This window comes from Phallusia mammillata, chromosome 2 (assembly GCF_965637545.1).
Source record: "Phallusia mammillata chromosome 2, kaPhaMamm4.hap1.1, whole genome shotgun sequence".
Taxonomy (NCBI): Eukaryota; Metazoa; Chordata; class Ascidiacea; order Phlebobranchia; family Ascidiidae; genus Phallusia; species Phallusia mammillata.
In genome coordinates this window covers 23,754,461-23,770,843 of record NC_137253.1, presented here as the reverse complement: position 1 = coordinate 23,770,843, position 16,383 = coordinate 23,754,461, and the positions used below count along the sequence as shown (strand labels likewise).

The following is a 16,383-nucleotide window of genomic DNA, read 5'->3' as shown; positions in this document are numbered from 1 at the left end:
GAAATTTCGTGCATATTTCTCATGCAACAAAAATATGTTGCAGAGCTTAATTGAAGGAATAAGTTTTGCTTTGACGTAGCAAAGTTATTTACAAAATTAAATATTCAAAGTTTAATTGTGCCTATTCTGGATCTTCAATACACTATTTCTCTAGTACCCGGTTGTCAAAGGTTCAATGCCTGGCAGTTAACTGCGTTTGATCTCTTGCTTACCGAAAAACTAACTGCAGAGAGATTGTTATGCAAAAGACCAGAGCTGTAAGGACAAAGAGCAGGAAGAACCCAATTATGGACGAAGTTTCTGTGTTAGTATTTTGTTAAATTTTGAAGCGTAGTTTAGAAGTTAATTTTGGGGAATAGACGCTTTCATTTGTTTTTACCACATTTTTTTGTTAATGTATGTTGTTTATGGATTTTGCACAGCAATGCAGCATGTTGTGTGCATTGAACCGTGTCACATTGTAAACTAACAACTTTTGATCAGTGACAGTGTTATATGTGCTTGTGTTATTGTTTCGTACCAATGGTAAATACATAAACATTCATTTTATTAGCACATATTTAAGTAAAACTACCAATGGCTGAAGAAGCTGGTATGAGCAAATCGAGTGAAGACGCTTTAGATGAGACTTTCAAGACCTTAGAAGAAATCTTTACCCAGCTAAACATACCAAAGTCTAAACAAGTGGCATATATGTCTTACCATTTACCTATTCCGATGTACAAGGAACTTTGTAGCTTTACCATGTGTCCGCATGTTCTGACACTGGATCAGCTGCGTAAAGAAAGAAAAACTAATGAAAAGTTTTTACTTGGTTTGCTGGCTGTTCCCTACCATGAAAAAAAGCTGTACCCATATGACAAAGAAACTAATGTTTGGGATTTTTTGTTTGACCAATTTTCTGTTTATTTTATGGTGCATGACATTCCAAAGGAAGATGAAATGACCATAATCGAAGAGTACTTACCAGCAGAGGCTGTGGAAGAATTATATGAACACACAAAACCACTGAAGTTCAATGAAATTACGTTTGCTTTACTAAAGCATAGAGTGAAAAAGACAGTATTTTACACTGCTGAAATTACCATCTCTGGCAAAACCCTCAAAAAGCGACATGAATTTTTTAAACGCAACCAATACTACAATGAAACACTAAGTGAATATTATGAAGCTCTTTCAAACTTATCAATGCAGTGTGAATTTGGGATTCGCATAAATGAGCATCTTCGAGACCGGTTCACATTTGGAATACATGATCCACAGTTAAGAAACATTTGTTTAAATTGGCCAGTTCCACCACCAACAGGTGCAGATGTGGTAACTTGTGCAAAAAGAGTGCAAGATACTTTGAAAGCTAAAGCTGAAAAACGAACTGCTGAGCGAACTAAAAAGTTGAAAAGAGATGAGAACAGATGCTATCGATGTGGAAAGTTTGGTCATTATGCCCATGAGTGTAAATTTGTTTTTACCAAGTGTAAATACTGTTCAAAGCGAGGCCATATTCAAGCTGCATGTCGACAACTAAAAAATGACTTGGCTCTAGGTGATGAAAGTTATACTAAGCAGGAAACTTCAACTGAAGAACTTTAGCAATAATACTTGCCACCATCAGAGTCCAGTAGTTTTTACACCCTTGCTTGCAATCTAAACCTTTTTTGTATCATAGAAAAAGCTATAGTGCCAGGCTGCTTGCAAGGGTGCCAAATTTCCACAACCTCAAATAAGACATAAAAAAAACTCTTTGAAAGAAAATGCTTTTTTAAAAAACAGACCAGAACCTGTTTTACTGCCCTTGTTTTACCTAAAGGTAACAAAGATTAAACATGTATTAGTTTGCTTTGTTCCATATTATATTTAAAGCAAGGATAAACCGGTAATGACTTCACTGGCACAAAATTTTGTAATTTTAATTGCACTACCAATAAATGAAATTCGTTTCAAATTTTCACATTTTATTCTTTAGCACAATATAGATTAGCATATGCAATAAATAAAAACTGAAAAACAAATAACAAAAGATCTTAAACTGTGGTTACACCATCATTTCCGTTTCACAGCAGCTGCTATTCTTCGCCGAGCTGTGTCAACATTGTCTGCAGACTTTGATTGATGTAAACCCGTTATCCTTCTGTTCAAATTTGTATCCTCTATTTTTTGCAATAACTGTTCATTTGCACCAGAGCTTTGGCTCCTTCTCATGGTATCCTCATTTCCAAATGAAATGTCTCTTACATGGGTCGAAACTGTGGTGGAGTTGATCGTTCCACTAGAGCTGCTATGAAGCTTTGGATGCCCATTGGCCATCTTTTCAATTTTTGGAAGGATGTCTGGTAAGGATCTTAGTGATGGCATTGTATGACCAGGCCCCCTTGGCATGGAAGTAGCTGCTAGATCCATTTCTAAGTTTTTCATGGTCTGACCAGAGAGAAAGCCAGCTTCTTTTTTCATGTTTCCAGGGTTAAGCTTGTTTAATGCTGATACTGGACTGTTGAATGATTGGGCAAGAGCAACACCAGGATTCTACAAGAATAAATTTAAACGTATGGTATCCACCATTCTTCATGTTGTTACAGCAATGTCATGAGTTTTTGTTTATACCTTTATTTGCAGTTGATCTCTGGCATGACTTAGCGCATCTGTGAGTTCAAACCTTTCTTCACATTCACGCCTCACAGTGTCTTGCAAAAGGTTTATCTGCAATAAATTCCATTAACTACACACAACATAGGAGTTCACTATTTACAGATGCTGCAACAAACCTCTTCTTGCAGTCTGACATTTTCACATGTAAGATCTTCATTTCGATGTAGCAGTTCTGTATTTTTTTGCTGGATTGCAACAGTCTCAAGTTTATTGAATGTGGCATGGTCTTCCTGTTCACTGGTTAGTTTTGTTATTTTCTCTTCCAGTTGGCAAATTATTTTCATCAGACTTTGCTTTTCTAAACACAACAAAGTCAGACTTTTAGCACACTGCAGTGGTTTACCATGTTAATTTGCAGAAAAAATACTTTTAACAACATATCTTTGCATCTAAACCAGGGTTCTTTAACGGGGGTGATGGTGACAATTTTTGGAGTTGGGGGGCGATTTGACTTTAAAGGGGGGCGATTTCAACATTACTGATTGTATAAATATGTACAAGAACTGTGAGACTCAGCTAACTTTACCTTACAAGCAGATTGTATTCGTCTTGCAAACATCAGGGACACAGGGCGCTTTAGCTTAAACATGTTGCCATTTGAATACATTGTGTTTGCTGGCGATTGTTTTATTTTTTTGTAAGCAAGGTTGGGCATTTAATTTGCCACAAGGGACACTTTGTTCAAGCTATATGTATGGTGACGGGCCATACTTTTTAAATACAACGGTAACGAGCATTCCCTCAAATTGGTTTTCTTTTACACTTTCTATAGACCTACTGGCGCTTCCCAAACTGCAAGTATTTGTAACATTTAATTTGGTGAATCCATTGCAAGTTAATGTGAAATGTACAGGTTTCTCCTCTGCCGAGTAATGCCCTATTATTTTTAACAACAGAAGGCGGTTGTTCGCACATAATCGTAATATTATCTTGTCTATGATGTAACAAATTTTCCTCAGCTGCATTACAATTACCAGAAATAGATCATGCGTGTTGTATTAGCAATTAAATTAGGTTTTAACTGTTAAGTGAAGCTTTTGTGTTGCTGGGTGAATCTAACTGCCCACATCAATATCAAAGGGGGGCGATTTTGAGCTGGTGCCCTTGAAAGGGGGTGATTTCACTAAAAAGGTTGAAGACCACTGATCAAAACAATAAGTGTGGGAGCCCATAATTAGAAATTAGTAGTGATGGGACGAATACCTGGTACTCGGTATCGATGGTATCGAACGATTTCAGTGGTATCGACACTCGTACTCGGTATTGAAATATTTTGTCTCAGTTTTCGATACCAACGTGCGAGTACCGAAGGCCGATTTACACCATAAGAATACGGGCAACTTTATGCCAATATTTGCTTCGGACAGCACAAAAGTGGAAAAAAGTTCCGCCAGTTTACGTATATTTTTTTCGCTATGACGTGGAGATTACAATTTTCTGCATGTGTGTGCGCACGCCTGTACCTCGGCCATGGCAGATAAATTAGCCAGTGATATACAACTAAGTACAACACTACACTTAAGTACTCGGTAATCGTACTCGGTACCGAAGGTATATACATGTGGTACTCGTACTCGGTATCGGTACTCGCTTCAAAACCTGGTATCGTCCCATCACTAGAAATTAGTGCCTTCTTCTACCAGGGATTGTCACAAGTAGTTTCATTGTTCCACAAAATTTATAGAAATGAATGTACTGGAAGTGTAGTTTAGTGAATTGCAGGCTACATGCTGCATAAATTTCACTGGCACATACAGGTATGTATTAAACCCAATGTCAATGGCTGGGGCTCAGCTTTTCGATTGGGGTCCACAAGTACATAATGTTGGTTATTTGTGTTGCACTGACCTTCATCATATGCTGCTGCCTTTTCTTCTTGTCGTTTTGTCATTGAGTCAATTTGCTGCATCAAACCTGACACTTTGTTTTTCATAGGCAAAACATGTTTTTGCTGATCAGCTTGAAGCTGCCAAACAAGAAAAATATGTGTGAGAAAATTTTAAATTAATAGTACAGATCATATTGTGGTTTACATTGGTATAATATCAAAATCAAAACAGCAAAAATCCCACATGCACTTTAAAAAACTTGAATTAAAAAATGATAAACCAGCAACTTAGCAGTGACAGGACACACTTCTCTTAGGTCTTGTTGAAACTTGCTTTTTGCAGCTTGCATCGCTTCGGCATGTTTGTCGTTTTCTACACTTAAAGTAATCTGAAAGTCGCCCTTGAGTTTTAGTTCCAATTCTGCAAGAGAGTTTCTATGTCTTTCCTCTGCTGCTTGCATTTCTTGTTGTGCTTTCAGTGGCAATGAATTTGATGCATCAAGTTTTCTCTTGAAACTTTCTCGAAGCTGCTCTATCTGGTTTTGATGTGATTGAACCATAAGCTCCCTTAATGCCAAAAATTTTTTTCATTGAATTGTATACATTCATATTTAACAGGAATACAGAAGATTCTGGTTATTTGGAAATTATGTTTTATTGCACTATAACTGATTATGAGTTAAGAAAATTAAGTTAAGAGCATGAAAGAGCTTCACAACTTGGCAAATAACTAAAATCATCTGTACTACAAAATTAACAAGCAATAAATGTTTAAGCATGGTTACAAGCAAACAAGCTTCAATCATTACTTGTACTTTCAAAATGAGGTTATTTTTAGGGAAACAACATAAAGCCACTTTCATTTTGTCGCCTTGTTACACCTGTGTCTTTGTGTTGATGTCTGTCGCTTAATACAGACAACCTCTGGCACAACAGGTTCAATACAGGCATTTCACTACAACAAACTTTTTGATTTGGAACTCACCTTTCATGCATTAATGCCTTTTGACTACTTTTGGCTTCATCCAAGTCTAATTTTATCTGTTCCATTTGACCCACTGTCAGGTGAGCTTCTCTATTTATTTCATCTGCTTGTTGCTGACGCTTTTGTTGAATCTCCTTCATCTTTTCCATTTCTTCTCTTTGATTTGAAAGGTCTCTTTTAAGCTGTCGACATTCCTTGTTAAGCCTATGATGAGAAAATGTATAAAAAAGCTTGTAGTGTTTCTTTAAACACAGTGGTTCCTAATCAAGGGTGGAATAATAAACTTGAAGGGAGGATAATTTTTACATGTGGTTTGTAAATAACACTTAAGCTCTGGTAATAAGCCCTGGGAAGTTGATAGAAGTCCCAATTTTAAATATTCTTGATGTGGTTTAGCATCCACTGTGCAGTATATTAGGAAGAAAGAAATGTTGTCTGGAATATAGGAGTGACAGTACCTACCGCTGTATAGTCAAATCTGCATTCATTTCAGTTTTCTGAAGCTTTGAAAGTGTTGTTTGGCGACTGTTTTGTAGTTTTCTGTATTTCATAAAATGTGTTATGTGCACATAAAACTTTTTTATTATTTTTTGCTTCATACCTAACTTCCTCTTCAAGCTGATTTTGTTGACTTTGTGAGGATTTAATTTGGATTTCGGAAAGTTTTAATGCCTTGGTTAAATCTAAAAGTAAATACGACATTACCTCTGGTGCAACCATATAATACAAAAACAATTGAAAGTTGGTAAATTTAAGATTTAATCAAAATGTATGCTTTAAAGTAAAGTTGACTGTTCAGTGATTATATGCATGTTTTGTAAAAGAAACAAAAACATTAAACCTACTAATCTATACATTTTATCAATTGAATGGATTAAAAAATAAATATTACACTGTGAAAATACTACATTGTGCACTGTGCACCTTGACCTAGAAAAATTGAACAGACTATTGCCACAATGAAAGGCATTGTGCACAGTTTAAATACCTTCATTAGATTTGGTTAGGAGAGCAAGTTTATTGTCTCTTGTTTCTAATTCTGCACTCTGTCTTTGATGAAACGTTGAAATAAGTTTTTGTTGCTCTTCAAGCTGATTTTCCGCTTTTATTGTCATTTGCTGGGAAATGTTTAATTCATTTTGAAGTTGTTTAACTTTTCCTTCCAAATTTATTGCATCTGTAGCTTCATTTTTCAGCTCTAAACACAACCCAAATTAAACAAACACCAAGCGATAGAAAAAGTGTGTCGGACATTGAATTGTTTCCACACCAACACCAGTTGTGATATATAGTATACCTTTTGTGATTGCCCCAAGTGAATCCTTAAGAACAATTTCCAGGTTCTGGTGGGCTGATAATAACTCATTTGGAATAGTTTGCTTCATTTTTTCAACATCAGCTTTAACTAAATGTACATTTCCTCTGACTTTTAGAAGCTGATCCTTCACAGTAGTTTTGTAGGCTCTGTATGGAAAATTTACGTTTTTGTTTTAGAAATCCACATACCAAGAAAAAATTAGGCTCACCTTAATTCAGATTTTGCTTTGTTCATGCTATTCTGTCGCTTCTGCAAGTCATGGGACAAACTTTCATTTGTTTCCTTCAATGTCTCAATTTCTTTAGTAATTTGCTGAATACTGAAAGTAACAGATATGGTTTCAACTTAGAAAAAAATGCACATAACCATAAAAAATTGCTAATTTGTAAAATGCACCTAAATAACAGGTTAAATTATAAACTACAGGCTTATTGCGGGAGTATTTACTATTGACTTAATTCTATAAAATTTGCAAATGATGCTAATGTTTCAATATTGCTTAAAACTGAATTTTTGTTAACCAGTACAGTGTTGTCAAAACACTAGGTACAGCTTTTGTGTGACCTGCTAACTCTTTCTGTGTACAAAAATGTCACAGTCACAGCCCTAAATAAGTAGTAAAACATCAAAGTGCAGGTCATAATGTATCTGTTATGGGGCAACAGGGCCCTTTTTTCATGTTTTGTTGTGATATGTATGTGTGTTGCTTATTGCCTTGTTGTTGCAAACACCAACATCCAGGAAGACTTGCGGTCACCCTGGGCTAGTGATTATAGAGAATACAACTTTACTTTTAATACAATGTAGAGAGTCACCTAATGTAACTAAACATAAAAAGGTACTTTATAATTTCCTAATGTTGCTAATCAGCCTTACATTGAATCTTTTTCCTTGAGCACCACATCAAGAGAAAGAAGGGCTAGTTTGTTCTTTTCGAGTTCAGCTCTCAAAATTGGTTCTCTTTCCACTGCTTCACAGTTTTTTTCTAACTCAGATTCCAGCTGAGCAACCTTTTCCTCCAACTTTTTAATTTCATGATGGATTAAGTAGCTCACTCCACAAAACTGGCAGACAGTTGCATCTCTGGACAGTTCCTAAATTTTCAGCAATAAAAAAATAACTAAACAAACAGAATGTGCATCGAAATTATGACTAAAATTATCTCTAATTTTTACAGCAACAGTTACCACATTTTGACAAAGGTACCGTAAAAAATACATCAAACAATTTGGACAGTTACCTTTAATTCTTCGGGAAGAGGATGTTGGGGTGTATGGCGTTCCAGTATTGGAGAAAGGGGTTTTATTTTTGCTGGTTTCATACTTTGAAATTAACATTTGACCGAGGCCGACAAACTATTAAGATATTCGTATTTCCCCCCACCAGTGAATCAAAACAACGACGCTGCTATTGCCACGGTAATAATTGTTTGTCACTTGTGGCGCTCGTCAGTATTGCATGACATTTTTAGAGCGAGGGGGTAATTCAATAGAAAGTCAAATTTACACACATGGACTAAACCCGAACCCGCGAACCGGTTTGAGCGCTTTAGTTCAATCTTAATCGAACCCGAACCTAAAACCACATTTTCTGGAAAAGCTGAATGGGAATTGAACCCTATATTTTGTTAGGCGTTGAACCGGAAGCGGAAACGAACCAGCATAAAGCAACCCGTTGGCTATTATTTTTTGTGTTGTCACCACAAAAGAATATGGGCTTCAGAGCAAGGTACTGTAGCGTTTACATCGACGGCGTCTATATTTATTTCAAATGCCACAAGATATATCAGTGTTAATGCCTCGTTAACTGTCAGTTGTATTGTTGAATACATCCGACATCATATATCGCCTTCACATAATCCAGTAAGAACCGCTTTTACTTAATGCTAGCCTTGCCGTTTTTTACAAAATTTTGACCCGATTTTTGAAAGAAGGCTATAATAGCGTTTCGTTTTTGCGATTTTTTTTAACGAATCTCCAAACCGGTTTAAACCGGAATCGGAGAGACAAAATTTTGACCTGATTTTTGAAAAAAACCTAAGGTATAGCTTTTCCGTTTTTTCGATTTTGGGATGTCGAATAATTGAAGAAAGATCCGGTTTTGGAAAATAATTGCACATAGTGACGCAACAACCAAAAAAATTTCAAGACCACATCTAATTCTTACCAAAAATGTCGATTTCGTGAGTAGTGTTTCTCAACTCTAAATCGCGATTGAAAAGTGGGTCCCTGGTTGATTTGGTTGTCGGTTAAGTAGTTTACAAAATCTTTGACAACTTGCATCTTCCGAATGCAAAAAATATCATTTTAGGCTTAATATTTGTCTCGCTTCAAAAAAGCACTACATTTTTTTGTATTGCCAAACTTTGCACACGTTTTGGTGATCACACTTTGAAACTATTGTATCTGTCGCACGTTGGGCATCATTACTTGGCCCCTTGTATAACACAACTTTCAATTTTAAATGCTTTGTCGGCCACACAAAAACTAATGCAGGGCCGCATGTGGCCAGCGTGTGAAAGACCCCTGGTCTACAACATTTTAGCGTACCACTTTTGTAGCGCTGCATGTTATAGGGCAACAAAGATTTAGAGCTCAAAATAACGCATAGTGCTTGAAGGTGTTTTTGGGCCGTTGTTTAAGTCAGTATTTACGCATTTTCAAAAAATTGTTGTGTAGAAAAGCACACTGGAAGGATTATAAAGCCAAGTTCACTGATAAATGTAACAGCACAAATAGAGGTAAAAAGTGACATGCTTTATTAATTATTCAAATGATCATGCTATCATCATTAATATTAATATCTATTTACGCCTTATTGCGCCGCAAAACGCCCGACTGTGTCTTATAGTCTTTCATTGATTGTTGTGATTTGTTATTTTTTTATCTACTGGTTATATTTTCACTTAAAATTGCGAAGACAGCACATCCACATTTATAAGTTGATTGAAATAACAAGCAAAGATATAATGTTTTCAAAGCTGGTTAAGGAGGCCTATAGTCATGTCGCACTTAATTACAATCAATTTATTTCCCAAAACAAATTTGGGGTCAGAGTTTTAGGGTTCTTGAAAGCCTGATTGTTAAGGAATTATCAATTTATGTTGCTAACTGTGGTTTATAATCAGTACTAACATCCGATTAATTCAAAACCGACTTTAAACCCTTTTTTCAAAATTAAATGCTAAAATTTCTACTTCCTAAACTTTTGATCCACGCCACATCATCAAAATGTAACACGCTTGAGTGGGCGCAGCCAATCAGCGCTCAGTGAGTTTTGGCGTGCCAAAGTCATTCCAGTCACAGTCTCGTGGTGTTTGCGGCGTGCGGAGGTGGAATCATCCAGAAGCTTAAAGGTAAACCCAAGTTCTGTCTTTTAACCATGCTGCAAAATAAAATATTTGCCACGCTTTGAAATTTAAACAATTGCATAAACGAAATAATAATGGAAGTAATAACTGCTTCGACAGTATTGTAGCGTATGCTGGTCTTGATTTTACGAAAATTGTAGGTGAATTGTAACGTTTAAACCTATTTGATCTGATTTGTGAATAAGTTATCTGTGTATAACTTGTTGCACCAAACCTAATCATAGTGATATATTAAGATAATTTAGTTTATTAACATTATTTATAATCTCAGTTTCAATCTTAATAGCATATCGAAACGAACGTAACCAGCAGCCATTTAAGCCTTGAAAAACCAATCACTACACAAGACCTTTGCAACACTTTGCTCTTTAGGCATTGTGACGTCACACAAGCGGGCGCGTTTTTTTAAAATCGGCGTGGCTTTTAAAATCTGCTAAGCGCGTTGTGTAGTTTCAACCTTGTCGGTCTTATTTTTACAACTTGCACAGCCCAGTCTGTTACACGTTACTTAATGTGTTATTTTATTTGCAGAATCCAGTGTTCTCTTGCTCAACGATCTCTTTAACTTTCATACATCATCGTCGATCAACTTCAAATATTTTACTTGTATGTAAACATAGGGGTCTGTCGTGGGTCAACCGGGTTGCGGAACTGTTAGACCTAACTTAGGTTAACTGGCGCTAGGGTTGAGTGACCTATTCTTTGTCCGAATTGGGCCCGTAAAGGAAGTCCTTCTTGGTAAAAGAGTGGTCCAAGTCAGTAAGAGTGCTACTATGTCAGCAAGTTGGCGCTAGGGGTTAGAACTACAGTGGCACTCCTTAACTAAGGTTAGGCTAGGCAACATAGGTGGGGTACGTTTGGGATTCGCGCGCCACCTAGGGCCTTAGTTTAGATCGATTTCTAGTTAGGTGTGGCGCGTTGCTAAATGGCTTCAGCTAAAATAAGGTGCGCATAGAAACACGGCCTGGGCATGGCCTCCACCGCATTGCATTGGCCGCGGTGCAGACGACACCGAGTAGGAACACCGCTATTTCCAATGAAGGTCCAGGCTCGTGGACCAGAGGAGACCGGCTTTGCATATAGTCCGAAAAGTTTCGTGATCCACCCTGGTAGGGCGCAAACTGTTGTTAAGTTTTCCCCAGCCCTGCGTTTGCGTAAAACATTTGGGTCCTTGCGGGGGGACTCTGAGGGCAAGGGGCAGTGACGCGATGTTGTTGAGTTATACGCTTTAATACGTTACTGTCCCTTTTTGAAAAACAAATTGCGCCTATGCTAACTGTAAAGTTAGGGTTGTTGTGGATTTTTTTATCGGGTTTGGCCAGCTTGTTTTTATCCATGCTTGTACATCCGGCTCAAGGTTATCCTTCCTAAAAAGAGGCCGAGAATTGGATATCACGCATGTGATGTAATAACTCCTGTTAATCGCAATATAACTTGTATGCTAAAAATTACACTTAAATGCCCCAAATTTCCCATTTTGCTGGTTAAACCCATTTCTTTATTTGTAGATTTAGGCTAACTTACTTAATACTTAATTCAGTTCCTTATTCCTGCTTGACCCGGTCACCTAGTCATTATGGGGCAGTGACAATTGGGTGGTTGTAAAACACGACAGACTCACCTTCTACTTTTCTAGGCTAATTTGCGGCGGTTGTATGCAGGGCAGTTAGTTGAGGTTAGCTTGTGTACTTTTACGTCGCGCGCGCAGAGACAATGGCGGTTCCAACGTTTTTTCAGAAACTTATCAAACGAAGCAGACGAACAACATTTGTTCCACCGACTACGTTTTTCTGTCAAATTAAAACTTAATTATGATACTTTCTGTACCAAAAGTATGATATATCTCTGTCGTTTCCCTCTTTAACCAACAAAATTGTGTGCGGAGTCCACTTTTTCTATTCTTTTATTTCTTTTTAAGCAGACCAGTTCTTGGGGGGTGTTGTGCCATTTTACATCAGCCGACAGGTCCTCCATGATGTTATTGTTGCGTATTTTTTATCGCCCGTCGCTCGCTCTTACCATGGGAACCGCCATAGTCAAGCGCTAGAACGAGAAAAACTTTAGTTGTCAGGTTTTGCTATTCTTGCTATTCCAAGTCAACTTGATCAATTGTAAGTTTCTTGTTGTTGATCCGTTTTTTTTTGGAAAACTCATTTTTTATTTGTTTTTCAGGTTCTTGGTGAAAATATTGGAATTTTTACAAATTGAAATTAAAAAATGCAAAAATACATTCAAAATAACTTGTAAATTCATGCCACCCAATAAAAGGTACGTTTGACAATTGTGTTTTTTAAACTTCATTTTTTTTCTGCAGGAAATCAATTTCTATTTTTTATAGGTTTAATCGTTGTTTTGTTTTTCAGATTTTAATATTATTTCCGCAGGGTTAACAAACAAGTTCTTTTTCATATTTAAAAAAGCCTTTTTGAAATATTTGAATTAATAACAATTTATTTTGTTTTTCAGGTTTTGTAATTTTGAACCTTGGTTTGTTTTTCAGATTAGGCATTGGACATTAACTATTGTTTTGTACCTGTTTACTTTAACTTCCAATGAATAATTCGTTTTAGTTTCCAGGTGTTTAGGAATTTACAATTAGGTATAAATAATGCATTTTCGGGTATGTTTGCTATTTAAAACTTACAATATAACTTACTGCTTAAATATTTACAGTGTAACGTTTTTTGCAGGTTTAAAAACCTGTGTTTTTGTTTTTCAGCTGTTAAGGTTTAAACAGGTTTAGAAATTTAGGTTTTAATGTCTTTTCGGGTGTGTTTGCTGTTTAAAACTTACAATATAACTTACTCCTTAAATACTCAAAGTCTAACGTTTTTGCAGGTTTACCAAACTGTGTTTTTGTTTTTCAGCTTTTTAGGTTTAAGCAGTTTTAGAAATTTAGGTTTTATGTTTCAACAGGTTTGTTAGTTACCATTTGCAAGAAAAAGAAACAAGAATAACCAAGAAGAAATAAGTTTTTTTATCAGGTAAAACTTTGTTTACAAATAGTTTTATTACCCTTAAACGCATGGTATAATTAGTTTTTTTTAAGTTTTTTTTCAGATGCTTAAGCGAAGAGTGACGTCAGTGAGCAATTATTTTAACCATAAAGTAATAAAGGTAACAAAAGTTCACTGTTAATCACTGATGAAATTACTAATGGATTTTATACCTAAAACCTGTAATTTAAATTGCAGAACTTTGTTGTTGTGTCCATATTTACGCTAGTTGTTTTTCTTAAGTTTAACCGATTCTGATATATTTCAGACGTCGTCCTCGCTTAACTGATGTCCAAAGCACGCTGCCTTCAGCGCGGGAGTTCCTCTGACATCATCGTCAATGATGTCATGACACTACGTCAGATGATGTCATCTGAAGCATAACATCATCCTGAACGACGTCCAACCTATTCATTCGGTGCCTCCCATGGTCAGATGCCAACCGTCCGTGTTTCTATTGCAACTTCATTCGTCACAGTGACGTAAACAATGTGACGTCATGCTGGGCTCGATTCTGGGGTGGACTTGTTCTATAGTCAGCCCCTGGCGACTGCGATGCGCTTCACCACGCATTTGTTCGGGAGCTGTTATGCCCTCTTCCCACACACGTTTCACTGTTTTACACGAAAACACGCGCATACCAACACAGTGGCATGTTACAGTCGGACATGTTTAGTTTGAACAACACTGCGGTGTGTAGAACCCTCGGCGATGCTTTTAATAATTCCGCCCTGCAACATATCCAATTCGAGGATAAGAATTGTAATGCAACTCCATAGTAGCAAAAACACTTTGCTTTTACGCGATTTTCTATGCATCGTAACATGCCGACGAATTTGCCTCACAACAATGTTTTAATGTATTTTTGCACGCATTCTCTCGTAAACTAGGCCTACGCTCCCTCTCTTCGCTGTTTTTTAGTGCCATGCAAACTTGACAAATTATAGTTACAGATTTAACCTGACAAAAGCAAACTGTTGTTTATTGTAAGAACTTTCCTTGCAATGTAGCAGTACTTCATTCTATAACTTAGCAATGATGTTTCATTATGCAAAACACAATTGTTTTTTGGGGGTTTGATTTAAAGTGTTTGTTTTTGTGCTTAGCAGTATTGGCCTGAAACGTCATGCATGCTTTGCTTTACCTAATCTTTCATCGTTTTTTCACTTTTTCGTTGTATCAAACCCAAACCTCTGCAGTACGTTAGCCCTGAATGACAGTTGTGTTTTGTACACTTTCGTATTATCATCTTGTACTAAAGGCGCTTTAAAAGGTGCCCAAATCAGTTGCTTATTAATGACAGTTTCATGTTTTATATACATTTGGTAACTGCATGCTGGACTTGTGTTGTTGTTTTCCGCTAGAGGCGCTTTACACCTGAGTTTAACTAGGCCAGGGGTGCACAACGTACGGCCGCATGCGGCCGAACAGAGGATTTTGTGCGGCCGTGCACATGTTTATTAAAATATATGCACTGGCGGCCGTGACGTAAAAAAACTCTTCTGCTACATATTTTGACTTTCAAACTGCTTCCAATGGATTTTGTAAGACTAAAGAATACTACCAGCCTAGTAACCCTGTGCATCACACTTTATATACGCCTATTGTGTGCAAACAATGCAAATAATCAGTCACCTCTTGCGTCACAATATAGATTATGACGTCATAAATAGCTCAGACTGGTCGTCAGACTGTTTAGCTTAATTTGTGGATTAAGTTTTAAATTATCCGGGCTTTTTGGACGCCATTAGATGGTTTATGTATATCAGTGGTTCTTAACCGGTGTTCGATCGAACCCCAGGGGTTCGGCAACGCCGGATCAGGGGTTCGACGAAGGTCTTTTTGAAGTACAATACAAATACTCGTTTTTGTCAAACTTTAGGGTCTATAGTCGCTAAAAACGGCAATTTGTATTTGCTCAATATCAATGCACTGTATGGTTAAACTGAGGCAGGGATGTTTTAAACTGCTCTAAACAGTTTTTGTGGTACTAAAAAGAGTATTACCAGCCTAATAACCATATGTGTCAGACTTTGTGTACGCCTATTGTGTGCCAACAATGCGAACAAAACAGGTACCACAAGCATCACAATATAGATTGTGACATCATAAACACTTAAGACTGATCTCCTCACTGTGCAGCTCAATCTATGCACCGAGCTAGAAATTAATCTGGGCTTTTTGGGCGCTATTAGATGGTAAATACATGATATAAACCAAGTATTTTCAAACAAAAAAAATCAGGTAAATGGCGGCCGTTGGTAAAATAAGAATCTGTGACGCGGCCGTCCTAGCAAAATGGTTGTGCAACCCTGCACTAAGGTTTTCGTTTCTTTTTTTGACGCAACAAAGAGCATTGTTCGCGTTGTTCGTAAGCAGAAAAACAACGAAATTTTGTGGGCAGCAAAAACTTATTACTTCATCTTTTTCATGTTAGTGTACAAATGCTAAAAATACAATGCTTCATTTTGGTAAAAACTAAAAATTGCCGGAATTAAAGCAATCCTGAAACAAGTTGCTTGTATTATGGTGTCAGAATTTAACAAAATGACAAACAGTAACTGTTGCCACTACGTTTAAACAAAAACTAATTATGACCCACCAAACAAAACAGGTTAAAAACCTATAGGATGTAACTTGGAGTTCGACCAAAGGCTGAAGAATATCGTAGGGGTTCGGCCGTTATAAAAAGGTTAAGAACCACTAATGTATATGGTACAAGCCCTATTTTCACATAATAAATTTAAAAAAAAACAAGCAGGTAATTGGCGGCCGTTGGTGAAATAAGGATCTGCGATGCGGCCGTCTGAGCAAAAAGGTTGTGCACCCCGGAACTATAGGCTATTATTTTTCTCGCGTAAGTAAAGTATACGTAAAAGCTGCCATGGATAATTCTTAAAACATACCAATAACTAATTTATCCGTTTTGGGGGATAAATTAATATGCGGTTAGGTGTGATATTTCTCCGATCTCGCCCTTCGTTGTGCTTTATTGGGAAGTTTGCCAAACAATTTGTCAGCTCACAGCGCATTTGAATGCAGTAAGAAAAGGCAAATTGGTTTTTAGCCAGGTTACTGTCCCAGTATGTGTATGTAAAACAAGTGTGTTCGAATTTTAGCGACTCTTTCCGTCAAATTATAACGCAATATTTACCAACCTCTGCTGTTGTCGCAAAAAATGGAATACAGCTGAAAATATTGATTGTTTATTGTGCTCAGATGATAGATAATATTAGAAGCAAG

At 36.9% G+C, this 16,383-nt stretch overlaps 2 protein-coding genes and 1 long non-coding RNA gene across 4 annotated transcripts; 2 read left to right on the top strand and 1 right to left on the bottom strand.

Annotated features, from left to right (window-relative positions):
- The first annotated feature begins 457 nt into the window (after window positions 1-457).
- Window positions 458-1,962, top strand: LOC145215061 (uncharacterized). Its single transcript, XM_080083705.1, has one exon. It carries the CDS (start codon window positions 577-579, stop codon window positions 1,588-1,590), a length of 1,014 nt encoding a protein of 337 aa, XP_079939831.1. The 5' UTR covers window positions 458-576; the 3' UTR covers window positions 1,591-1,962.
- Window positions 1,936-8,207, bottom strand: LOC145215060 (uncharacterized). The gene is made up of 13 exons (XM_080083704.1): window positions 8,015-8,207; window positions 7,651-7,868; window positions 6,983-7,093; window positions 6,754-6,920; window positions 6,445-6,654; window positions 6,058-6,139; window positions 5,919-5,996; window positions 5,457-5,660; window positions 4,780-5,038; window positions 4,492-4,609; window positions 2,760-2,941; window positions 2,599-2,694; window positions 1,936-2,520 (listed from the first exon to the last, which is right to left on the bottom strand). The coding sequence occupies exons 1-13, from the start codon at window positions 8,093-8,095 to the stop codon at window positions 2,041-2,043; spliced, it is 2,286 nt and encodes a 761-aa protein (XP_079939830.1). The 5' UTR covers window positions 8,096-8,207; the 3' UTR covers window positions 1,936-2,040.
- Window positions 8,208-13,015: 4,808 nt separating this feature from the next.
- On the top strand, window positions 13,016-14,474 carry LOC145215414 (uncharacterized). Of its 2 annotated transcripts, none has more exons than XR_013857299.1 (3): window positions 13,016-13,128; window positions 13,205-13,261; window positions 13,409-14,474. It is a non-coding gene; the product is annotated as an uncharacterized LOC145215414 (long non-coding RNA). The 2 variants fall into 2 exon arrangements; XR_013857298.1 differs by having other exon boundaries at window positions 13,194-13,261.
- Window positions 14,475-16,383: the final 1,909 nt, after the last annotated feature.